The 25,744-nt window shown below is 50.2% G+C and overlaps 1 protein-coding gene across 2 annotated transcripts in view; it reads left to right on the top strand.

The window, feature by feature from the left end:
* The window catches only part of Slc9a9 (solute carrier family 9 member A9), a 279,904-nt gene that overhangs the window by 210,326 nt on the left and 43,834 nt on the right, over window positions 1–25,744 (top strand). For both annotated transcript variants that reach the window (XM_070005581.1, XM_070005580.1), the window contains 2 exons: window positions 18,336–18,387; window positions 25,361–25,440. In XM_070005581.1, coding sequence (XP_069861682.1) covers window positions 18,336–18,387; window positions 25,361–25,440 — 132 coding nt within the window. The remainder of the gene's footprint in view (window positions 1–18,335; window positions 18,388–25,360; window positions 25,441–25,744) is intronic.

Genomic DNA, 25,744 nt, shown 5'->3' with positions numbered 1-25,744 from the left:
TCCTCCTGGGCAAACACTGGGAAGGAAAATTACAGGATGTCCTTGCCTGAGTCCTTCAGTCCCGAGCGCCTCCCAGAGACACCGGCACGGCCGACCCCGGCCAAACCTGGCTGCACAAGGATGACCTAGAAGGCTCTTTTCTGTTATTTTTTCTCTTTTTTTGGGGGGGCGTATTGGAGTTGGAATCCAGGGCCTGGTGCTTGCTTGGCACACACACTACAACCTGAGCCAGGTCAGCTGCCCCTTTGGCTTTAGTTTTTAGATAAGGTCTTGTATTTTGATTTCTTTGTTTGCCTGGGGCAAGCCTCCAGCCGTAATCCCCCTACCTCCTCCTCCTGATGAGCTGGGATTGCACTCAGGGTCCACCACCCAGCCCTTGAGAAGACTCCCCCCCCCCTTCTGCCTTTTTTTATCCCCCAAGTCATGGGGCCTGAACTCTGGGCCTGGGCGCTGTCCCTCAGCTCTTCAGCTCCAGGCGAGCGCTCTACCACGGAGCCACCTTCCCAGCCCCTCTTATTTTTTCTTTTTAAACATTATCCATCGCTAGATATTTTCAAAGCGGTTACACTAGGTAGGAAATAGAAATAGCACAACTCAGCACCTAGTACCTGTCTGGAATGGCTCAGTCCATTGGCCGCCAGAGGTGTGTGCACAAGTCACGGTATCGCCCACTCCGCGTTCATTCACAGTGAGGGTCACCCTGAAAAGGGCCTTGGGACTTTGGGCCCACGATGTTACTTCGATTCAGGGTAATGCGATGTGCATGGGGACATGGTTGCCATTGCAGTGTACCCATTTCAAAGATGGGGCAAAGAAAGTCCTGAGGGACGGAGGAAGAGCAAGAGCGACCACGCTTGTCGGAGGAAAGCGGCCCAGACCAAGCTGCTGCTCATCGGACCCCTCGGGACGCACAGAGGAAGCGGGAAGTCACCCGCCAGAAAATTCCACCAGGCAATGATGTGGAGCGAGCAACGTAAACCAGCTGCCTTCTGACTGCCGTTTCCAGTCCAGCTGGCCCGGTCTCTGTGTTCCAGGCGTGACCTGCCGGGGCTCGAAGGGTTAAGAGCCATCCCGCTTTTTATATGATCCGGTCTCGGTTAATCCGGCAAATGCTATAAATCAAGGGGCAGCATGGTATGGGACACTAAATGTCTCGGACGTTATTATAAAAAGAGAAATTGGATAATTTCTACTCATTTCTATCCGAAAATGAAAAACCGCCCAGGGTAATGAATCTCTCTGATGTATTGAAATGCCTCGTGGTTACCAAGTACTTTTCCATCAAAGAGATAAGCAGAGCCAACACGCGCGACAGAAATTATCCACGACCGTATTTCTCGAATAAGAGTAAATAAATCTCCAACCTGTTCGGGTATAACCATGCCAGCACCCCCTTAAGAAAAAAAGAAAAGAAAGACCACCAAGTCGGGGGAAGAAGTTCTTGTTGGCTTCGCCCCTTTGAGGAAAAGAAATCTTGGCAGCTGTGGATGAAAGAGGAAATATCCAGACCCAAGACATTGCTCCCTGCCCTGCAAGTATGAAATGCCAGGCGTGGTGTTATGTCTGCCGTCCCGTCCATGTTTTCTGGAGCCCTGGTGTTCCATAATAAGGGTGGGACCCTCAGCCCTCACCCCCTGTAGGAGAGATAATGCCTTCCTCTGCTCAAGGTCCTGTGTAAGCTGTCCCAACTCCTCTATCTTCTTGAAAACACAGGGTACACAGGAGAAGTGTGAGTGGATCATTATTAGCGTTTGTTTACTCCCTTAATGCAGGATGCCCTTGGGGAGAAGATTCTAGAATCAGTCTGAAGCATCTGAAAGCAGCTTAATTTTTCTGGCAATGCCAGTGGTATGAATAGTGGCAACGACGTGACACAGTACCATTTCTCACACTCAGGGGCCGTGAAATGACAGTAATTGCCTTGTACTCAGAGGTGCTACACGAGTTACGTAAGTCTCGCTGTCGCTTCATGACAATCGGTGTGTCATCACGCTTTAGCCTGCGCAGAGGAACGCCCGGAACCTTCCTCCGGAATCTCGCCGTTCTCTTTGTCAGCGGGTCTGAGGAAGTTGCTCTCTGACGTTGAGCGTTGTTTGTGCAGATGGATCGTTTTTATGGGTTGGGCCTTCCTTTCTTGGCACCGTTGGACTGTGTAGAAAAGAATAGACTGTCATCTCTGCAAACAGGGGCTCCGGGGCCTGGGTTCGAATCCAGCTCAGTCCCCCCTTGTAGATTGGATAGCCGTGGCCCCTGGGCATTTCCCTGATCAGAAGGTCCTTGCTAGGGTCAGGTGAGCTCACATGTTGTCTGTGTGCACAGAACTGGAGGGAGTACTTAGTGTGTAGTAAGTAACCAGAAAAGCCTACACTGAGTACAAGTTTACCCAGTGATGAACAGGAGCCAAAGGGAGAGAGCAGAGGAAAGAGAACAGAGAAGCAATGAACGGAGCAGGGTATGGGTTCAGAGGGAAGCTGGCCAGTTCCTGTTAGAAAGCTGCCTCATCCTTGGAAATTTCCAGCGGCTGTGTGAGAGGTCAAGCCAGTCCCCGAGGAGACCGAACACCGCAAGGCGGCTGCAGACAACCTTTTTCAGCAGTTCATCTCCTTAAGCATAACGTCTTCTTGGCTACCACCTGTGCCAACAAGAGCTGGTAAACAGCTAATGACTTTATAACATGGGTTTTTTTTTAAATTGGTAATTATAATAAAAGAAGCAACAACCCCACGATCATCTGCCAATCCGTACATCTGTGAAGTTTAAATGGGAACATTGCCCCTTGTCTCAGCAAGGATGTAATTGATTCTTGGGTACTTCAGGGTATAATGCCAGTGGCTGCCTGCCTCTCTCTCCCTTCAAAGAGCTGACACCATTATGTCACTGATATAAATGGAATCCGGAAGGTACATCAGAAATTCTCTGTCTTTTGAGAGGGAAAGGGGGAGGGAAAAAAAGCCATGTGCGCTTGAGTTTGTAAGAGGTCATGGTAGAGTGGGTTGAGCCTTTGGAGCAAGATTGTTCCCAGCTGGAGTATTTTACCCTTTTCTATAGAGTGAGGGGGGAACCCTTATTTTTTTCTAACTCTGCCTTGGTCATTGGAAACCACACACAATGTTTTAAAGGAACACTTTTAAGAGGCTGTCAGAGGAGAGTGTGGAGGCTTTGTCAGAAGCCATCTGCTCTGGAGTCAACCGAAGCTACCTGGAAAAGAACTCAGAGTTCTTGAGACTGAACTTGGAGAGTGGTAATGAACTGAGGGGTGGGGGGGGGGGGAGGAGAAAGAAAAAACTTTGCATCAAAAGATGACTTGCAGAAAAAGACTCACCTTACTCCCTAACCCCAAATGGCTCTTAATTATTCTAGCCGCTAGTAAAGAACTCAGGGTAGAAGAGGAGCAGGTTCAGAGAACCTGCCTTTAAATGCGCTCTGCATTTCCCTTCCAACCAGACGATTGCTCCAAGTATCCTCTAAAATTTCCCATCTTTAACTGAAATAGACACTCTGGAGAGTGGATCCACGTAAAGCCTTTGTAATTAAACCATCTCTGCATATTTATAAGAGTGTCTTAACAGTATTTTTGACCTGATGTAATGATTATGTATCTTCCGAGATATATAACTCAAACCAAGCCTCTTTTGGGTCTCAAATGTATATCAAAACTTAATTTATATCTGCAGATGATAAGCATACCCATGTTATTGTAAACCACCTCCGTCTGTAAAATCTACAGCCATCTCTCAGCCTGGATAATAGGATGGACCACCGAGGAAGTGGTTGTAACTGAATTACCTGGTTCTAAATTGGGCAGACAGAAATACACCAGACTCTCCATCTGGGCATATGCCCTGAGGGGAAAGTGGATCATGAAATGATGTATAATAAATACAATAAAGAGCATTCTGCATTTGCTAGAGCACTCAAGATGTTAGGTCCCATGTGAGGTTCATTCATTTAAATCCATAAGGGCCCTGTGTGGGTGCTATTTTAAATGCCTGTTATATAGCCCAGGAAAGGAAGGCAGACACTATAGGCCTAAATTCACATAGTCTATGGAAAAGCTGGATGTGAGCCCAGAGCCTGTGATTTGAATCTGTGGTTTCAGTCTGAGCCTCTACATTCAGCACTCACCTATGTTTCTTTCTCGTATAAAGAGAAAAATAATAATCACTTTTGTTTTGGGCCAGTTCTGGGACTTCAACTCTGTCTGGGCCTGAGCACCATCCCCGAGTTCCTTTTGTTCAACACTGGTGCTCGACCACCTGAGCCACAGCTCCACTTCCAGCTTGTTCTGTGATTGACTGGAGATAAGAGTCTCACAGACTTCCTCCTGCCCGCACTGGCTTCAGACCGTGATCCTCAGATCTGAGCCTCCTGAGTAGCCAGGATGACAGGCGTGAGCTGCCGGCGCCCACCAACATCACCTTTTTATTTTTAAAAAACTATCAAACTTCTAAAGGGTTGCAGGTTTAGCAACACCAAGTCCACTTTTTTCCCCTGAATCACGAAAAATTGTTTGAGTGATATCCCGTCAGCTTCAAATACCTTGGTATATAATCTCCACCCCTCTCTTGGATTACTACAACAGGGCCCCCAAAATCATTTGAGTTTCCCCGGTTCACTCAACAGCGGGATTTTACTCCTAAAGCTGTAGGTTTTTAATCCAGGAGCTGTGGTTCCAAGTCCCTTGTTGGTCCGGCTTCTTGTATCTCCTTGGTCCCCATTAATGGGGATAATTCTTCAGCCTTCCACTACCACCACGTTTACGCTTTCAAAGGTGACAAGCCATCTTGCCAGCCCTTTCCAGGCCCCTCCTGTGGGCATGTCTGACATTTCCTTATGACATGGAGAACACTGCACAAAGGATGCAAGTTCCCCTGCAGGCTACAGAATGACCCTAATATGAGGTCTTCACTTTGCTAGAAAGTTCCTCTCTCCTAGCCTGCCTCCCGCCTCATCAGGATTTTGTATGTAGGGGCGTATGCTTTGAAACTATGTAAATACCCCACCTCTCATCAACTTTCAAGTCATTCCTTTTATCAACACACACTTGTGGCTTTCCATTTTATCTAATGGGTTATGATGTGTGACAACGGTTATTCCATTATTTATTTTGGTATTCAGACTGTCTTCCTCTCAGCCATCCAAGAATGTACCCTGTCTTCCGCCCTGTGTTCCCCCAACCCCCCCCCCGCCGCCAACCTCCTCTGCTCTTTTTTTTTGTCAGTTGTGGGGCCTGAACTCTGGGCCTGGGCGCTGTCCCTCAGCTCTTCAGCTCAAGGCGAGCGCTCTACCACTTGAGCCACAGCGCCACTTCCAGTTTTCTGCTGGTTCATTGGAGATAAGAGTCATATGGACTTTCCTGCCCAGGCTGGCTTTGAACCGTGATCCTCAGATCTCAGCCTCCTGAGTAGCTAGGATGACAGGCGTGAGCCACCGGCGCCCGACTCATCTGCTCCACTTTTGACCTGTGGTCAGCCCTTTAGAGCACTTTGGCTAATTCGAGCAATAAAGTGTTTCAGGCTCGATCGGTCCCTTCCCCTGTCCAGCCTTGGAATTAACTGATCCTGGATCCCTGCTTCAGAGTGTGGCTCATGACAGCTTCAAAGCCAGCTGTGTGTGTGTGTGTGTGTGTGTGTGTGCACGCGCATGTGAGCATGTACACACCTGCATCCTTTGTTGCACTTTGCCTGCTCCTGTCTCTGTACCGCCACTAGCCTGAGCCGTGGGAAGGCCAGGACACCGCAGTGTGGACCATTCAGGCCCAGGCATCTTTTCTCCCTCTATCCCAGAACAGGGCAGGAGCCCCACAGACACGCTGGCCACGTGGGAGGCTGGGGGCCTTGGTAATCCTGGTCCTTAGTGATCCAGAAAACTGGGCAGTAGCACACGGAGGAGGAGGAGGATGGAGGAGGCATCGTTAGCGCTATATTCTCGGGAAGTGAGGATTGAGGAGTGACAGAAATGGCCGGGCTTCTTTTCAAAGCTGCACGAGAGAGGCTTAGCTCTGTCATTTGTGGACCGTAGGGAAAGGCTGCGTGGGTTGAACCCCAGCACTGGGAGTTGCTGTGCGGCTTCAGGAAAGCTTTGAGCTCTCTGTGGCCTCTCTGACCAGTGGGACTGTCACGAGCATGCACCAGTGTGCCGTGGTGTCTGTGGTGGTGACTGTCATTTGTGTGCTGGTCCTGGGGCTTGAACTCAGGGCCTGGGTGCTGTCCCTTGAGCTTTTTTTGGCTCAAGGCTAGCGCTCTACCCCTTGAGCCACAGCTCTACGTACAGCTTTTGGGTAGTTTGTTGGAGATCAGAGTCTCATGGACTTTCCTGCCGGGGCTGGCTTTGAACCGCGATCTTCAGATCTCAGCCTCCTGAGTCGCTAGGATTACAGGCGTGAGCCGCCCGGCGCCCGGCCAGGATCGTCGGTGTTTCATGCCATTTCAGCTCCAATGTCACCTCGAGTGTTTGTGGCTTTGCCAATACCGTGCCGAAAGCCACATCAACTACGAAAATGTGTTCTTTGTTCAAAGCAGTCTACACATGAAATTACCATAAGCCGGTCATTTACACGCGTGGGGCTCCGGGGAAAGGGGCGGGGAAATGAAAACAGGGCTGCCACCCAGATCTCTCCTCTGTTGTGAATGTCACGTGTGGCCAGAAGAGGTGCCCGGAAAGCCGCCGGTGCCCCTCCCCCTGGGCCGCGGGGTTCACGCGATCGAGCCTGTCCGGACTCGAGGCTCCAGTCGGCCCTTGGCATGGCTCGCGTCCTTTGGAAAGGGGCGCCGAGGTCCCCGCTGCCCTTCCGGCCACTCTGGGAATTGTCAAGAAAGAGCCAAGACGGCCCGTGATTAAGAGGCGGTGATAGCTCCTGACCTGACACGGCGATGAGACAAGAAAACAAAGATGCACACAGGGGACAGCGTCCTCCCCCAGCCCCCCTGGAGGGACAGGGAACCCCAATGTCATGTCCAGAAGTGATCCTGGGCCCGGGCCGAGCCTCCTTCCCTCTTGAGGGGCAAGATGGAGCCCCTGAACCCCACGGCAGCGCTGGGGGATGGAGCGAGAGCGAGGCTCTGGAGTCTGGGGCGAGGACGGGGCCCGGTGTGGAGGTCGGAGCCTCACCAGGGGTTCAGCTCAAGGACTGTGTGTTGGGAAAATGAAGGAGAACGGGAAAGGAATAGGCCGGACGCGATCGTCCACAGGCGGGGACCGTCTTCTGAGGATCTGGGAGAGGTACAGCCCTTCCCCTGGGTTTGGGGGTCGTGTGGGAGAGTGAATTGGGGATCAGGCTTCTCTGGGGTCCGAGCAAGGAGGCAGAGTTCACGGCTGGGCTCGGGCGGATTGCCCAGCGTCCCCTTGGACAAGTTCGCACACACCGGGGCTTTCCCCGGGCGTCTGTGTGGGCCCGGGACAGTAGCGTGGGGGTCAGTCCTTCACTGTGGACAGTGGGGAGACACCAAGGCGGGTGGTAACCAGAGCATGGCTCCGGGGGTCGCGCACCTGCCCAGCAAGCCCTAGGGTCCAACCCCAGTACCAAGACAAACCAACACAAAGACGGCCTGGAATCCAGTGTCCTTCAAGGAAGAGCCTCGTGCCCTGAGCAGTTCAATCTCATCACTTGAGTCATGAAAGTGAGGGTAGACGCAGATTCCAGAAGAACCTGCCGACCGACAGCAGGGGAAGAGCTTGACTTGTCCCCAAAGCGGAAGTCATGGCTTTCGTAGATCCCTGAAGGAGCCCATCTGTGCGATCTGAAGAGGTAGAGCAAACTCCGGCCCACCACGCATCCCCTCGGGCCTCACGAGGGCTTTTGGAACAAATCATCTCGGTGCCGGATCACTCTGCTAAGAAAGGGTTTGATCAGCACCTCAGAAGAACAATGGTTTGCCCTCTCCCACGCCGGCTGCTCCCAGATCCCCTCCTCCCAGGTCTGCCTGATGCAGAACACCCCAACAAGGCCAGGCCGGCCGGGGGGGGGGGGGGGAGGGCGGCAGGCATGCAGCGAGCACACACAAAAGAATGAGGAGGTAATGAAAAATCAATGAAGACTCTGTTACCAGAGGGAGAAGGAGCAGGCTGACCACGAGCACCGGCAGCTTCGTTTATAGTAGGACCAAGGGAAAGAGAGAAGGAGAGAGAGGGGGGGGAGAAAGAGAGAGGGAGAGAGAGAGAGAGAACATTAATAAAAGCAATTAAAACAAGGATATAATTGGGAACTGAGAAGGTTCTCTGGGATGAAAAATGATTATTTCTCCATTTTAAAAATTCAACAGACAACAGTAAGAAAGAAGAACGCTCACTCCTGAGATTAGAATTCACGTTCCCGAGGTTGAGTGAAAGAAATCAGAGAGAGGTCCCATGTAGAAAAAGAAAACAGAAAAAAAAAATTAGAAGATAAATCCAGACGGCCAGCTGTATCGGCAATGGAGAGCAACAGCTGCATCGAAAGTGATAAGCAAAAAGAAAAGAAAAAAAAAATATGCCTTAAGCTGAGAAATGCTGAGATGGTCAGATTACAAGGCCTACCAAGCCTTTGAAGGGGTGAATGCAAGGAAAAGCAATACTTTAGACACACTATGGTGAAAGTCCATATTTCAGAGAGAGAGAGTGTGCTAGTCAGCTCTGGGTCACTATACCAACACCCGAGAATATCAGACAGTAAAGAGAACAGGGTTATTCTGGCTCCCAATTATAGAAATGTCAGTCTGTGACTCTTGGTCCCCTTACTTCAGGCCCATGGTGGTGTATCATGGTGGAGGTGTGTGTGTCAGAGCAAAAAATTAAGAGAGAAAAGGGATCCACAATCCCTTAAAGTCCCCCACTCCCCCCCCCCAATGTCCTAAAGCCTTCCCATTAGACCACACCTCTAACGGTTTTCAACTCCTCCAATACCAGGCCCCAGGAGACACTTTATAGTCATGAATTGCTCTTAGAATCTCCGACTCGTCTTCTGAAATAATTAACTCTAGGAAAATCCTGAGCACCTACAGAAAGGAAGAAGGATTCTTAATAGAGATTTCAGATTCTAAATTCCTGTCGATCTCCAGCCCAGTCATCTGAAAGAATGGAAGAGTAATAGTGAGACCAGCTTCTAGTGATAACCTGGGATAGTATCGGCCCTCGGCAGTAATTACAAAAAATCCTAGTCACTTGCACATGAAGTCACATCCTTCTAAGTTACCCTTTTTATTTTTACAACAAGGAAGTTGTGACGCAAAGTGGTAGAGCGCCGGCCTGGAGCACAAAAGCTCAGGGACAGTGCTCAGGCCCTGAGTTCAAGCCCCATGACCAACAGAAAATAAAAACTTCAGGGCTGGGAAGACAAGGTAGTAGAATACAAGAGCAGAAAAAGACCATTTTTCTGCCTCAGGTTCAAAGGTGGGAGACATCGCTATGGAAGAAAGAGCTGGGATCCAACAGCTCTTTCCGGAAGTGAGAACAGGAAGTTGAAAGAAGCCAACAAGGAGGAGGAAGCTTGGGTGGAGCAGTCAGGAAGTAGCCCTGCGAGGGATCGAAAGCAGAGGAGAAAGAATACCTTTGCCAGGGAAGATGTGTTGGCGTTCGAGTGCTGTAGCAAAATGCCTCAACTCATTCATTTCTGGAGGGGGAGGTTTCTTTGGGCGCCCTACCTTAAGGTGTTGGTCCGTGGTCCCTTGGCCTGCGTGCTTTAGGTGTGAGTGCCCAACAAGGCTGGTCACTGAGTCATCACTAGCCTGCGGTGCTAGACAGAGTCTCCAGGCACCAAATAAGCCAGAGTATGCGTGCTTCATATATATATATGCCAGTCCCAGAAACGCACACCCTAACAACCACAGCGCAAGAAGGACCAGGGTCCTGGGAGATTAAGACCGGGAGGAGGGAACAAGGCCAGTGATTCCTTCCTCCTCCTTACTCCATCCAAATGCCCTACTTAGAAAACGAGCGATCTCCTCAAGAGATTCGCCCCCGAAGTGTTTAAACACAGCCTGCTTTGGAGCTCAACGACTATCAAACACAACCTTCGTTCTGTTTATGTTTTCTCCGTCCTCTTTCTCCTCTGTCCCGGAAGCCCACGATTCCAGCAACCCACAGATCCTGGACATCCAAGGAATTACGCGTCAAGATGTGTTACTCTCCTAATAGCCTTTTAAACAAAGCCGGTAACAAAACGGCCTGGCTTACAGCTGTGTTCCTGTGTGGCTTAAAGAAGAGAACCAGGCAGGGAATATTCTAGAATGAATTTCTCCTGCGTCTCTGCTTGTACGACCTGCATCTTTTTCCCTTCAGTGGAAGGGATACGTTCGGCCACGTGCGATCTTTGCCAGGTGTCCTTATTCTTGGTAAGAGCTGAACAGTGGCAGAAACGGGCGCTTTGCATCCATACCGGAATCCAAGTGTTTATTCTGACAAAAACGAGTACACAGTGGCCGCGTGAGAGGCACTCTGCTGCAGTTGACCGTGAGATGGGGGGATCTCGCGGGCCGTGGGGAAGAGTGAGGCGTGCCCTTGAACAGGCTGGGTCTGTGTACGCGTGGGAAATGTGGATTCCCGTCTGTGGCGGAGACTCTAGGAGGTCCCATCCGCCATCTGTGGTCGCGTATAGCGGGGTTGTGGGCGGACATCTTCCCTGATCGCTCCCATGCTTAGAGTTGGGGATTTATGTTACACTGGGGGGGGGTGGGCGCTGGTTTAATCTCAGCATTGAGCGCCGTGTATGACCACCTAGCTCTTCTTGGAGAAGGTTGTGACAGTTCCTTCTGCCCTTCGGACGGCTGTGCACCGCCGCTGTATGCTTCTCTCCTGAGCGTTATGTAAAGTATGACTTCCTGCCGCGCCAGGAGGTAGCTAAGTTTATTCACCACCTGGTTCCCGCCCCCCCCCCCAAATAAAGCCCAGAAGAATGCGAGAAGTCTCCCCAAGGTTCTCTGTGTCCGTCCTTCGGCAGCGCTGCGGGCTGCATCAGAATTGACAGCACAACCATTCTCCTGGAGAAGAAGCAAGAAGTGATCAGTACTTGCCATTTGGAAGACCCCAACACGGGGCTCTGGTTTTCACTCAGGGCTAAGGAAGCACAGCGTCTCTCTCACTGGAAAGGGATGTCACCCTCCCTGAATGAAATCCACTTCTCTTCCACCCGTGCATAAATACCACGCAGCTCATTTCCCTGGCTGTATGCTGAGCACACACACGCACATACGCCCGGACTGCAATCCCTCTAGTTGTATTATTTTTAGCAAGACCTCCTTGTCTATTATTTATGCATAATGCCACCACGTGCCCTGCTTCACCAAAGTATAAATAACGAAGGAGGAAGAAGAAAGCATTTATTGAGCGCCGACCATTTTCCCAATGGCTATGCTGATGGTTTATCTCCTACAACGCCAGCTCTGCAGAGCCTGCTTGATCGCCCTTACCTGTGCAGAGACTTGGGTTCCTAGGAGCTAGGGGACTTTTTGCTTGTTTTTGTTTTGGGAAGGGGGGGTCGGGGTGCTGGGTGTTTTCCCTTTTTTTTCCAGTCCATCTCATGCAGCTAAAAGGCACAATGCCAACATTTAAACCAAAGCCATCCTGACCCCCAAAGCCATCCAAGGCCCCGCGGGACAAGGCTTCAAGGACAAAGCCCTGTGTGTAGACTGAGGTTGTACCGCAACGAACTCTTTAAACATGAAAAGTGTGCACTTATTATTAACCCCACCGTACCAAGAAACATAGTCACCATCTACTCCCAACAGCCAACACATTCTTATTTTTAAGATACATATGGGGGGGGGGGGCTGGGAAGGTGGCTCAGTGGTAGAGTGCGCGCCTTGCATGCATCAAGCCCTGGGTTCGATTCCTCAGTACCACTTACATAGAAAAGGCCAGATGTGGTGCTGTGGTTCAAGTGGTAGAGTGCTAGCCTTGAGCAAAAAGAAGCTCAGGGACAGTGCCCACACTGAGTTCAAGCCCCAGAACTGCCAAATATATATATATATATATATATATATATATGTATGGTGTATGTTACAAATAACTTTCAGAAGAATAGGGGAAAAGCAACCTCATTCAAAATCTCCGTGAAGATGTAAACACAGCAGGCGTGATTTTTGTTATGTTTTCCTGGGTTGAAAAGAGAAATTAGCAGAGAGACAGATCTGTCTGAAATGGACAGTATCCTCCGAGTACAATCAGCGACTAATCCATTGTCACGAACCTGGAACGTCTTCATTTCATACATTCTCAGTCTGTATTTCAAGTGCTCCGCGTAGAGATTTCAGTCCTTCTTCAAGCACTTATGCAATCATCATGCAAAAAGACCTGAGTAATTCTGGGGCAATTTTTTGATTAGCCATAACTTGGTGGAAGGAAAAAAGGACTACAAAACACTTCCCGTTTTTTAAATTTACAAACTGCAATTAGAATCATAAGCCCATTAAATTATTTAATTTTCTCCCAGCCGTCTTCTTTGGAACGTTTGTGTACAGATACCATTCCATTGGTGCACTTACAAATTGTATCAAACAACCAGGATGAACACATGAGGAATAATGACAGGATAATGCATATATCCTTCAGAAATGGAATGGTCCTTTATAAAATGTTGCCCATCAGGACTTCCCTGCTGAAATCCCAACTCGATGAGCCTGTCACATTTCATGTCCGCTTTTAGAATGACCCTGGCTCACTTGTATTCTTGGCTTTAAGAACTCATCTAGAGGGTGTCATCTGACAGGGAATGATGTAAGATGGCACTAATATTACCCAATCGCTTTGACCCACATCCTCAGACCATAGACTTCTGTCTCCACGTTTGCTTTCTCGTCCAATCATCACGGTGAAGATAGATTCCTCTTTTTGTTTTATTTTGCAAATTCTACTCTTTTCCCCATAATGGGTGAGAAATGAAAAATTCTGAACGTTTCCCATTGTTTTCAAAGAAACATAAACATAGACAACACACGTTGTATTTCCTTTATGGCTTTTGACATGTGACAGAGTTCTTCAAGGAACACAAGAAAATGAAGGAGAAGGCTTGTAAATGAGGAGGAGAGGAAGAGGAGGAGGAGGAGGAGGAAGGGGAGGAGGAGGAAGCGGGGAACTGATTTCGACGTTCTGTCTAGGTTTTGTTTTGGTAGTCATCTGGTTCTTTGCATCATGGAGTCAGGATGTGAGATGTGTGGCAATGTGTCTTGGAATCAGTGGGGTTCAAGAAGAATTGGCAGTCTGTGTGTATGTGTTTCCTGGAAGAACAAAGTAATAGCCTGCCTTACATTCATGTCACGTGGAGCTTGGTTGGTGAAGTTCCTCTCAACTCTTCAGAGACCTATCGGGTTTTCTAATTCTCCCATAAAACCTACAGGGCGGCCATGGTATCGGTGACGTGTCTTCAATCTGTGGTCCATGAACGAATGGGGAAAGGGGAGGGGGGAAGGGAAGAAGGGAAGAGGAGAGAGAGTCCACGTCTTCAGACTGATTTTGACTCCTAGGATGGGGATGTGATTTTGACTTTTAGGATGGTGTCAGCAAAAATAGCAGCCCATATGTGAGGGCCGTGTAAACTGTCCCCGCGAGTTTCCGGAAGGATCGGCTGCGAGGGGGAAAGAAAACAAACCCTGAATGCGGCATTGGCCAGAAGCGTCCACTTCAGTCTCATGATTTCACTTCCTGCCGCTGCACTGATGCTAATCCCGGCCCCTTGCGGTGGCCTGGATCCTCGCTGAGGTCTCGGGTGAGACTCTCTTTCACAGCTGGTGTTACCACCCCCTCCCCTTCCACTCAAAAGCAGCTTCTCCCCCACAGCATTTTTCATGAATTCCCCCGATCACTTTCCTGTTTTTTTTTTTAAACCACTGATTCTAAAACCAAAGCACATTTTTCCCCCAATAGGAGTCGAGCATGAAGCATGAATTCCTGAACTTCCCAGAATATGTGTGTTTGACTTTCAACAGTCACGCGCCAGCCGGCACCACGGCCCTGTGGTTAATCATTGTGGGTCTGGCCGGGGAAACAACCTTATTTTTCTAGTGATTTACTTTAATCCCTCCCAGCAGGAAACTACAATTATTTTCTTCTCTTTGGATGAGTCATACAGAAGCAGCCTCCCTAGCTTAGCCATGAACTCTTCTGTCAACTTGCCTTTTAAAATTAAGGTAGTTGTGTGCACTTTTAGCCAAAAGCAAAGTTATGCATTATTAAGGACTATTTCTGACTTTAGTCTTTGGGGACTAGGGAAGAAACTTATTTTTAGAAGTAAATATACATGTGATACGTGTAAATATATATATATATGACAAATATCAGTACCAGTTATTAATATCATCTGGTCTTAGAAAATGTTCACCACCCCAAAGGAAAATAAGATTTCAATGGTTAGTTGGTGAGGTTATAGATTGCATTCTCCCAGCTGTGGGCTGAAGTCATGTTTGGGCAACCATTACTTATCCCCAAACTAATTTCAATTTTAGTGATTTATTATGCCGGCGAAGCAATCTTCTGTGGCTATTTTGTGTTGTTTTAAGTCCCTGTGGCAAATTGCTCCCCCCCCCCCCCGCCCCATGCAAGATGCTCACGACACATAGCCAAAAGCTATAGATCTACTAATGCAAAATCATGACAGAGCCTGGTTGCAAATGCTTTTTAATGTAGCTCATTGAAGAGGACACTTTAGACCTCTCTGTTTCATTACTTTTCATTACTAACACACATGCTGCCACAATCACTTCACACCCTCTCCCCGGACTCCCAAGGCTTCCCGGTGCACCTTGGCACATTAGCTGACGCCGATCCACAGCCTCGCTGGCATGGTAGGGATTGGGGGTCTCGCGGCTCAATGCCCACACTCTGTGGTGCGCCCACTCTCCATCCATTCCTTGGCTTCGGTTGAGCCTTCATGCTACTTCTCTATCTGCTCTCAGCCATGTCTGATCCAGTCCTTTTCCCCTTGTGTGAATAAAGTCCAAACTCGACCCTTCTCTGTCCTTGCCCGTTAAGCTCTAATGTGCAGTAGGAAATGGTGAGCTTTGACTCAGCATTAACAGCCGGCTGAGGTCATGCCCGCGGTGGTGGCGGCTGCCTCGAGAAGTATTTGCTAACCGTGCGCCCGCTCCATGCCCCCCTCCCGCCAGGGCCCCGTTCTGGGGGTTTAGAACTCATTCCCCCCTGGGGCTCCTTCCCCTCCGCACTTCCTCTAAAGCGTGGTTCTCGGCCCCGGGTTTCCCTTGATGTTCTGTGTGGACAGAGAGGGAAAGGGCAGCGCTGGTATCACCGCGTGATTCTCTCTTTGACTCTCAGATAACCACCGTCTTGGGCAGCTTTTAGGATCCCCCCCACCAGGTCCCTGACATCTGGGATTTATGACTCAGCTCCATTTGGTTTCACTCCAACACACAAGGCTCGCTCTTAAAACTACTTCGTATTCAGGAATACAGTGTCTCTTCTTCCCCGCCCCCTGCCACATACACACACATACAACATGCTCCATCTGATATTGAGAAAGACCCCCTGCCTGACAACTCGCCGGAATTTAAGCAAGCCCATCCACTTGGAGCTGGGCATTTGGTTCTGATAAATCCCTGGGTCCGGGTACCCGGAAGGAAGGCCCGGAGGAGAGAGGCCCGATGCTGGATGAGCTATTACATCTGTCTTTCTCCCCCAAAAGAATGGCAGTGAGCTTGAGGCATAGGTCAAGTGAAATGAGTCTGCAGATCAATTCTCAACCCGGCATCTCGCTGATCTTCTCCGTGGCCTGAGATCCGTCTGCATCCCTGCCGGATGAACCGCTCCAAACTCGGGGGAAGGTTTGCCAAACACACAGCACAGGATGTATCTGTGTCTGACACTTCATTTTCAAAGGGCATCGTGTGTGTGTGGCCTGCTGCTTGTCTGTTCCCCAAATGCATCCCTACACTGTCAGACTTGTACAAACCCTAGCACGTGTTTTACCCGTGCAAGACACCAGCCTAGCGCAGCCTCCGTCCCAGCTTCGATAGTCTCCAGGAGAAACACACACACACACGCACACACACACATGCACACACACACACGCGCACACACACACACACGAGACTTGGGTGCCTGGAAACGGGAATGTCTAGTGACTCCCCCCCCCCACCCCGTGTCACATGACCGCGCCCATCTAGCCATTTGCAGATCAGAGTGCTCAAAAAGCCTTCCTATGGTTGGCCTGGGGTTATTTCCCAGTGTCCCCTGCATCGGCTCTGCCTCCCTCAGTGTGAATGAATCTCGCAGCCTCGCCACCTGCCGTGGGCCAACTTTTTTGTGTGTTTTGGTTTCTGTTCTTTAACTTCTATGGTTTTGCGCATGTTGGGCCCAGAGGTAAAGCTCTCCCCCCAGCACCCAGCTCTTCTGGGAAATGTTACCCCACCCCCTCACAGGTCTCCCTGGTTGGACTCTTGGCGTGTTGCGTGTGCCGGCTCTGTAGTTAGTTCCAGTGTGGGCTCCTCCTTTGGTCCTCCTCCCATGGAAGCAATCCTGTTGCTGACCTTCCTCTCTCTCTCTCTGTGTCTCTCATTTATAGACAATCCACTCTTGGTTTTAACCTGTATTCGTGCGGATCGCTTGATTGAGCGTACACCCGAGTCCCCCCCACACCCCTCCATAGAGTAAGAACACCCACGGCTACCTCTGAATGCCCTCACGGTGGCGTTTCCTGCGCTTGATAAGCCATAACTCATCTCGACCTGCGCCTTGTCCCCTCTGAACGCTGGAGAACACTGAAATGGAGAGAGGTTAAGTGAGTTCGTCTCCAAGCCACCGGCACCACAGGTGACAGACGGGAGACTCTGAGCCCACGCACGCGCCCACGGCCCCTGACACGCACGTGCACGCACCCTCTCACCCCGTCACCTCGAAATGACCGCAGGCGCTTTAGTTCCTTTGCTTGGGCTCTTCCAAAACAAATTCAGACGGCTTGAATTATTCATTAGACGGGGTTACTTGGGGTCACGAGCTTCCCGGGACGGGGAGGCGCATGATGCCCGATCTGGCGACCGGACAGACCACAGGCCCCAAATCTCAGCTCGGGCCCCTCGGATGTCCCCCGTCCAGCTGCATTTATGTGCTCCCTATTCAGTCATTCCCGCTTTTTCTTAAGGATAAACCTTTTCTCCTCCCACCAACTCCCCACCCTTGCCCCCCCCATCAGCAGAGGACTTGAGAGACCCCCCAAACTCCACCTGAGACCCCTGGAATTCACACAAAGAAACGAAAAGCCCCAGCAGCAGCTCACTGTCTTTCCGGAGGTGCTCGCTGATGGGTTTCGTGGGCGTCCGTGGGAAAAGGAAGCAGACCGTGCGTGACTCACCGGCCTTTCTCTCCAGGAGAGCCCTCACTCCAGAGCATTCTTTGCGGCCGTGGTTGGGCCGGGGTGCTGTACCCGAGAATGGAGGTTGAGTAGAAGCGTGGTGCTTTGTGGCACACGGACGGGTTTTGTTCTGAGAAGGGAGTTGGGCCTCCACGCAGGGTGGCTGAGCTCACCAAACCCACACGGGCCCAGGAGATATTTTAGGGGAAAGATATTTGGGAACAACGATTAAAACGTGGTCTGCTGGGGATGGGAAGGTGGCTCAGGGGTAGAGCGCTCGCCTCGCATGCATGAGGCCCCGGGTTCGATTCCTCAGCACCCCATGAGCAGAAAAAGCCAGAAGTGGCGCTGTGGCTCAAGTGGTAGAGCGCTCGCCTGGAGCTGAAGAGCTGAGGGACAGCGCCCAGGCCCAGAGTTCAAGCCCCACGACCGACCAAAAAAAACGTGATATGCTTTATTTTTTTTCTTGATTTTAAGATGCGTTGTGTACTTGCCAGCTTTCCAATGTATATAATTCTTTTATCATCTGTCTTCTTCTGAAGTCTCTCTTATTCCCAGTCTCACAGTTATACTTTTATAATATATTTTCTCAAAGAGATCTGCCGCTCCCCCCCCAAAAAAAAAATTATATTTGCAGCCTGGAGCTCCCCCAGAGTCATGGGACCCCTGGATAAAACTCTGACTTTCTCTGTCTCAAAGAACTCTGCTCCAGCCTCGGCCCCCACAATTCTGGGAGCGTTCGCTGGGTGTCTCCTGTAGGATACTAAATGACCTCCCTCCGGGCCCCTGTTTCAGGGTCGGTGGGGGTCTGTTTCCTGACGGTCCCTACTCCAGCCTCGGGGACCCAGCTCTCGCTGGGGTGCACAGGGATGCGGAGCTGGGCTTCTTGCCCAAGCTCTCCAGCGGCACAGGGACCCCTGCCTGGGGTGGGGAACGGGGCGGGGGGTTGGGGGGCTCTCCGCCGGCCCTCCTCGCGTTTGCGTCATGTTTGGGCCGTGGGATACACGAGGCCAGTGCCCTCCCCCAGCAGCGCGGCTACTGACCAGCCCTCTCCTCGCCTTGACAGAGTCGGCGTGGACCTGGAAGACGACCAGAAGCCGGAGCCCTCCGCACACCAGGCAAGTCACAGCAGCGTCCGCGGGATCCCCACCCCCCCGTGGGCTGTCCCACGCCGGTTGGTCCCACAGGGGGCCCAGAGGCTCGTTCTAAATGGGGGGGGCGCCTCTGCGGATAGAGCCAACCAGGCGGCAGGAGAATGCACGCCGATCGCGTGTGCCACATGCACGCTCACGGCTAGCACGTCCGTACGGCCCGTGTGTGCGGCTGTGAGCACCACAGGCCCCTGTCGGTGTCAGAGCCAAACCGCCTCCACCTGACCTCGGCCCTGCCCAGCCACGGGCCAGCTCAGTGACCTCACGCCGTGAGCCCTCCCCCCGACTTAACGCCCAGACCACGGGGGGACCCGCGTCTCCCGCACTGCTGCTCACAGCTCAGGTGTTAGGTGAACAGGAAAATAGAAACAGGAGCCGGCAGGGTGACCCACGCCAGCTGGGCCTGACCCAGCGTCTACACAGATCTCAGCAGATCTGCAGAGATCCAGGGGTGCCGGCAGCGTGGAACTCCCTCGAGTCGTGGGAAAAAATAATTCTCCAAACCCTGGCCGACCTCAGTGTAGAATCTTTGTCATGACTGCATGAGCCGTGGGTGACTTGGACAGACAGACGGCTGACCGTGGAGACGCGGCTCCCTCGGCTGAAGGGCAGGCGGGGCGGCGTGATCGGGAGAATGTTACAACGGTGATGTGGCTTAATAGTCGACTCATGTGCCGATCGTATTTGCCTTTGAAAACGGTGCACCCCTCTTTGATCTTGGGGGTTCCCCGAGGGCGTGGCTGGTTTGGGGGTATACCTGGCGCGTTGCCGCTTCCTGGAAAGCAGAGAAGTCAGCCGGGAGCCAGACTCGGGTGTGCTTTGCGTTTCCCTGTCATGTGTGTTCCGAGGTCAAGCAGTGCCATCTTTACAGAGCTCAAAGCCAGCAAACGCACCTCAGTGCCAGGGTATCGCGAGCTCCTCAGCACCAGGGCCAACTCGGTGATCTTAGAAAGGGGATCAAAGCCCGGCTCCGGGACCCCGTGGCTCTAACAAGCAGCTAGTAAGGTTGGAGGTGGCTGATTGTTATTTTTTCAAACGCGTTTTCATCATCTGTAGCTGAAATGATCTATTCTCCTGCCTTCAAGCCCAACTTTTTATCTACATTTTGGCCTTCCTCTACACAGACCATTTTGCTCTCAAAGCAAAAAAAAAAAAAAAAAAAAAAGGACATTCATCAAAGAGAAGTCTTTACCTTCTTCGGTCTACTATTCTACACTCGCATATAACTCTAGGCAAAAAAAGAAAACCTTCCCGCCAACCTAACTTCCTTCCTTTAAAAATATAGACGTATTTTACTTCCATTCACCTGTGGGATAACTTTGAAACAAATCTCACCATTGTTAATTCAAGAGCTCAAGGTGATCAAAGGTCTTTAGCCCTTGTAAGAAAAATAGTACAATCTACTCCATGATACTGTGAGCAAGACAAGTTTTCCCAGCTTAGAGTCTCCGTTTCCCTGTCTGTACAATGGAAGCGAGAGTCATGCCTACTTCTCTGGACCATCACGATAATCAAGAGAAATTATGTATATGAAAATTATCCACCGTAAGCTAAACCCATCTCACTCTGCAAACGAGTTGAAGCCACTGGCACCCCAACAGACAGGGAAGTAGCAATAGGGTATTTTTAATGAACTTTAAAGTTCAGTACAATAAGGAACAACAGCAGAAAAACAGGTTAAAAAATGTAAACAGGGGCTGGGAAGGTGGCTCAGTGGTAGAGTGCTTGCCTTGCATGCATAAGGCTCTGGGTTCGATTCCTCAGCACCACATAAACAAAACAAAACAAAAGCAAACAGATCATGAGGATTATCTATTCACTGTAGCCCAAACACAAGTAACCTTTCCAAGAGTCAAAGGAGGTGGCAAAAGAAAATTATTAGTGTATATGTATATATATGTACACATGTATATCTATACATATATGTATATCTGTATATATACACACCTATGTATATCTACACATATGCATGTATATTTATATATCTATAAACAGGTATATGTATAGATGTATATATACACACATATAAATTTGTGTATGTATAGATGAATATACAGATGTATATATATATACACATATATATGTGTGTATATACACACACACATATAAATACTAAATTCTTGAGAAGGAAAAAGACCTGTACCCTCTCCTTGGGTAGTACAAGAAGTTCACAGCTCACTATATTTCAACACAAATTTCTTACCTAGACCCTCTATAGAGGACATAAAGAGCTATCAGAATGTTAAATAGAGCCGGGCGCCGGCGGCTCACAGCTGTCATCCTAGCTATTTGGGAGGCTGAGATCTGAGGATTGGCCTTGAAAGCCAGCCTGGGCAGGAAAGTCCACAGAACGCTCATCTCCAGCTAAGCACCCCAAAAGCCAGAAGTGGAGCTGTGGTGTACGTGGTAGAATGCTAGCCTTGACCAAAAAAAAGCTTAGGGAGAGCAGCCTGGCTCTGAGTTCAAGCCCCGGCACCCAACCAAAATAAACCCAAGGAAAATAAACCCAAGTAATATCACCACGGGCATGGGTCCCAGCACCTCCAAACAGCTTTACTTTGTACAGTGTCACCACAACGTCCCATTCCCAAAGCGGATGCAAGCCAGAGAGGGGTTGGCTTCTCTCCCTGCCTTGCGGTAATTGCTCCCTCAACGGTTCAGTACAGGAAATGTGTCCCATTGCCCACGACGGCCCTTCTCAGCTCGGCTCTTTTTACCCAGAAGCGCTGCGATGATTCCCAGCACCCGTGAGCTGTCGGGCTCGGGAGCCTGACCCTAAGTCTGAAGGGGATGGGACGCTTCCACGTGGTTTCTCAAGCCAGGTTTCCACCAACAAGCACGACAGCAGCCTGGGCACTGGGGCCAACCCCCAAAACAAGAAGAGCCTACCCTTACTTATGCAAAAGCTCAAGACCTTCCACCAGTGTCTGGCCCAGCCACGCGTGTGCATCTCCAGCCACGCGCTGGGCGCAGACGCCCCTCTCTGAGAAACGAAGCCTGTGTCTCTCGAACCCAAAACAGAACAAAAGCTCCCGGGCATGCCTCCTTGCCCGCTCTGGAAGGTTCTCTCGTAATCCAGCCCCCGTCTTTGGGAGCGTGCTTTGCGGAGGAGGGGCGAATCCCCAGAGCAAGGGTTTTTGAGGTCCGTGGGCAGCACTGGGACGTTGGCACTGCTGCTTCATCCCACGGACCAACAGTTACAAGAACATTCTAGAAATCAGATGTCTTTGGTCGAATCTACTGCCAGGGTGCATGCAAAAGGCCAGGGAAGCAGGCGGGGGTGAGGAATAGGGGTGTCTAATGTCCCTGGTCCATCACGTAGACCATTTGAACCGAGGGAAGGAGTTTGGATCCCGTGATCATGGACAGGACTTGGGTCACACGATCACTGATAGGCCTTGTCTCTTCCGACCGGCCCTGAGGCTTATTTCACGCCTATAGTGTCAGTTACACATTCCGAGAGTGTCTGAAGAAAGATGTATCACCACGGGCAGCCGCCGTACAGCACTGCAAACAACCACCGAACATCGTTCCTGCAATTAGTATTGCCTGCCCTCAGAAAGCCATAGCCTAGATCAGACCACTGGTGACGAAGAAAATACTTGTTCTTCTGTACCATATCCAATAGATGAGTTCTCTTTTAACATCTTCTTTTATCAGTGACTGATGAAATTGTATCTCATAGACACACTATTTTATAAGCCATTGGTAAAACTGAAAGGAGGACTTTCCCTGTTTCTCTTAGTTTTGTCAGAGGTTTTTTTGTTTCTCCCTTAGGGCTTCAAATAACTCCAAAACAAAGAGCAGCCTCATCTTTTCCCTATTCTGGGCATTTCTAAGCATGAGAGTTCACTAAAAAGAAACATATCCATTTCCTACCGTGCCCAGCCATTTTCCAACCTCTGGCCTGTTCCTTGGTTTAAGGAGAACGCAGAAAGAGATCAAATTGCCTACCCATTTTTAAACATTTCCAGAACTAGGCGATGATAAGGGAGCCAGAAACAGCAGGTGAATCAAACACTCCGCTTCTTAGAAGCACCAAGGCCGAGGAGAGCTGAAATCCAGCACACTTAACTCTCCATTTCCCACCCGTAGCTGCACCCGGTGAGGTTCTGAGCTGCTCAGTGCGCCATTATTATCCAAGAGTAGAAAACCCAAATGGTCTTTTCTTTCCACCTCCTCTACGTCTTCGAACGTACCACCACTTCCCCTCTGAAATAAAGAAGAAATGTTGCCACTGATTATGTATTTTATAGATATTATATATTTATATTGCACACAACACACACACACACACACCACCAAGCCCAGCTTCTACGTCTGATGGTGACTGGTTACTCCCAGGAGCCCCTGCCCCTGCCAGCATGGCTGTCAGTATCTGTGGACGCCAGCCTTCCCCTGGGCGCATTTATCTTCAACCCCCCCAGTGCCCGAACAGAACTCTCAACTCGACGAAACTCATTTAATTCTACTCATTTATGGATGGCCTTTCATAAGCAAGGTATTAAGTCATCAATAACTTCAGAGAAATAAATGAGAGGCTCTAGAACTGGGCCAACAGATGATTTAAGACACACACGCGCTGAACATGGTAACAAGGATCCCGCGAAAAGCCCGCGCTGGGTTGGCAGCGGAATGTCCCCCACCTGGCAAGATACACTGATTTGTTTTTCATTCCAATTATTATCCTATCACTGATGTTTTATTCTAACTAGAACCCAGCATGTTTCTCCACCACGCAGTGGAACAATTAACCTCTCCAGTCATCCGAGTACAATAAGGCTTAAAAATAAATAAATAAAAGAGTACGCCATGTTGACAGTTCCCTAAAGTAATGCTAATGTGTCACTCTTCCCACTGACAAACACATCCCCGTGGAAGTCAGTTCTGGAAGCTGAACTCAGGGCAAGCAGAACTTGCTGGGCAAACGTTCTGCCACTTGGGCCACGCCCCCAATCCTTTCCGCGTTCGGGTTGGTTCTCAGATAGGGTCTCACGCTTGTGCCCGGTGAGCCTCGGCCTGTGATCCACCCACCCGTGTCTCCCTTGCGGCTGGGACCGCATCCCGCTCCTTGGAGCCTTTGCAGGAGGACGCGTAGGACGCGTTCTTGGAGGGTATGATGTTAAGTTACCGTCTCCTTCCCTTAGTAAATAACATTCACAAGAGAGGGAAGCGGGAAAGTCCGGCAGGGCGGCCTGCTAAGGTCTGAGGAGTCTGGGGAGATCTCCAGGAGGGTGAAGGCTGACGGCAGGATGAGGGGTGCTCTGCGTGTCCATTGTTTGGGGGTAGACGTGTCTTTCCTAGCTTGGTCTCCATGAGCATGCCAATATCCTGTCTCAGCTTCTCCGTTTGCCCTGGAGGGGTCCCCGCATACAGCCTGAGGCTCTAGCTTGGAGGAGGCATCCAAGGGGCCAGGAACCCCAAGTGTGCTTACAGACCTCTGACAGCCCTCCTTCTCCGCACCCCCTAATCCCCCCAGCCCAAGCCCCTCTCTCTCTCTCCCTCCCTCCCTCCCTCCCTCTCCCCCCTCCCCCTCCTCTCCTCTCCCTCTCTCTCTCCTCTCTCCCTCTCCCCCTCCCTCCTTCCCTCTCCTGGTCCATTCACTCTTCCCTTTCTCCCCCCTCCCTCTCCCCTCCTCATTTCAGCCCAAAGATAAATGGAGAACTAAAACTAGGCCACGTTTGTTTTTTTTTTCTTTCTTTCTTGAATCCGTCTGATGTGTCAGAGCGGAGCTGCTGTGTGGCTGGGGCAGGTGTTTCCCGGGGCTGAGGGCTGCACTTTCTGTCTAGCTATTTATCACCAGCCGTGGGCCGGCCGGCTGAGAAAGGGCAAGAAATACCTGAGATAAAAATGCAAGTGTTGAAGCAAGGGCGTAGGGTCAGCCCAGGGGATTTCCCCGTCCTCCGCCATGATCCTGACCTTAGAGGATGGACGGCGCATTGTTACTGGCTTACCGGGCCTGGGGCCGGGCAGAGCAGAAATCCACTTGGAGCTCTTAATGAGGGACGTGATCACAATTAGGGTTGACTGGAGTTCTCCTTCCGGAAGTAAAGCATCTTGCCGACTACACTTGCTATGATTTTTGTCCCAAAAGGGTCTCACCTGCCTTTCTTTCTCCATTCTTGCATTTTCATTCTCCCAGAAACGCCATCAACTCATGTTTCTTTTCCCCCCTCTTAATTCCTTTCTTTCTCCCCACTCCTGGGGTTAGGGAGAGACAATGGTAACTGAATTCTGACAAACTCATCACAAATGTCTCTCTCTGTGCTCTTCATAAACCACAGCGAGCTGTCCAAAATCCACCTTTCATGATGATCTGTCAAAGAAGAAAAGAACCTAAATACCAGCATAACAATGATTAGACTGTTATCATTCCTTTAGCATCGACCTTTTGGTAATCCATAAATAAATGCCATCCACATCTGACAGAAGCAAACTACAAAAGTCCTGCTGCAGCAATCTGACAGAAATACCACGTTATGGATGTCAAACACAGTGGCATTTTTAGCTACCTAAGAAAATTAGGATTATTAAGAAAAGCAAATGTCGACACGTGTTGCCAGAGTCATCTGCACAGGAAGATCTTCGAGCTGATTGGCTTGGCAGATGCCTTACCATCTGAATGAATAGGCCTATACTTAGAAACCTTTCTTAATGTAGCTTGACTTCTGTGTGTGTGTGTGTGTGTGTGTGTGTGTGTGTGTGTGTGTGTGTGTGTGTGTGTGTGTGTGTGTGTGTGTGTGTACACACACACACCACCTATGTACCAAGTTAAGCATCTCACAGACTTTTCCTGCCTCCAACTGTGATCCTCAGATCTCAGCCTCCCTTGCAGCAAGAAGTACAGGCATGAACCCCCGGCGGCCGCCTTTTGACACGTGTTTTTATATTAGAACGTGCGGGCTATTGATCTAACGCCTTGCTCCATGTTGCTCTCCAGGAAGCAAACAGCGCGGATAAAAACGCCACAAGAACCGAGAGCGCGCTGCTGTTCAGAGTGTGGTACGGCTTCGACCACAAGTATCCTTTGGCAAATGCTGCTGTGTGGCGGGGAATCTGCCCTGGATGGTGGAGCTGCGTGCTCCGCGCTCCGGAGAAACCAGGAAGGTAAGGCAAATTTGCAAATGTGTTTTTTTTCCCCCGAAGGTGGAGGTTTGGGGGTGGGGCGGGGAGAGCGGAGAAGATGATCTCCAAAAGCTAAAAGAAAATACGACGGAGTCCAGACTTGAGTGCTTATGAAAAGCTAAAGTGCGATCTCCGAGTGGATGGTATTTGGTGCTTGGTTGTGTTTTGGTTGGTTTGGGGTTGGGGGGTTTTGTGGTAG

The sequence above is a fragment of the Dipodomys merriami genome, unplaced genomic scaffold, assembly GCF_024711535.1.
Source record: "Dipodomys merriami isolate MVZ:Mamm:240054 unplaced genomic scaffold, mDipMer1.0.p SCAF_68, whole genome shotgun sequence".
NCBI lineage: Eukaryota > Metazoa > Chordata > Mammalia > Rodentia > Heteromyidae > Dipodomys > Dipodomys merriami.
Note: the sequence above shows the minus strand (reverse complement) of the source record. Positions and strands in the feature narration are given on the sequence as shown.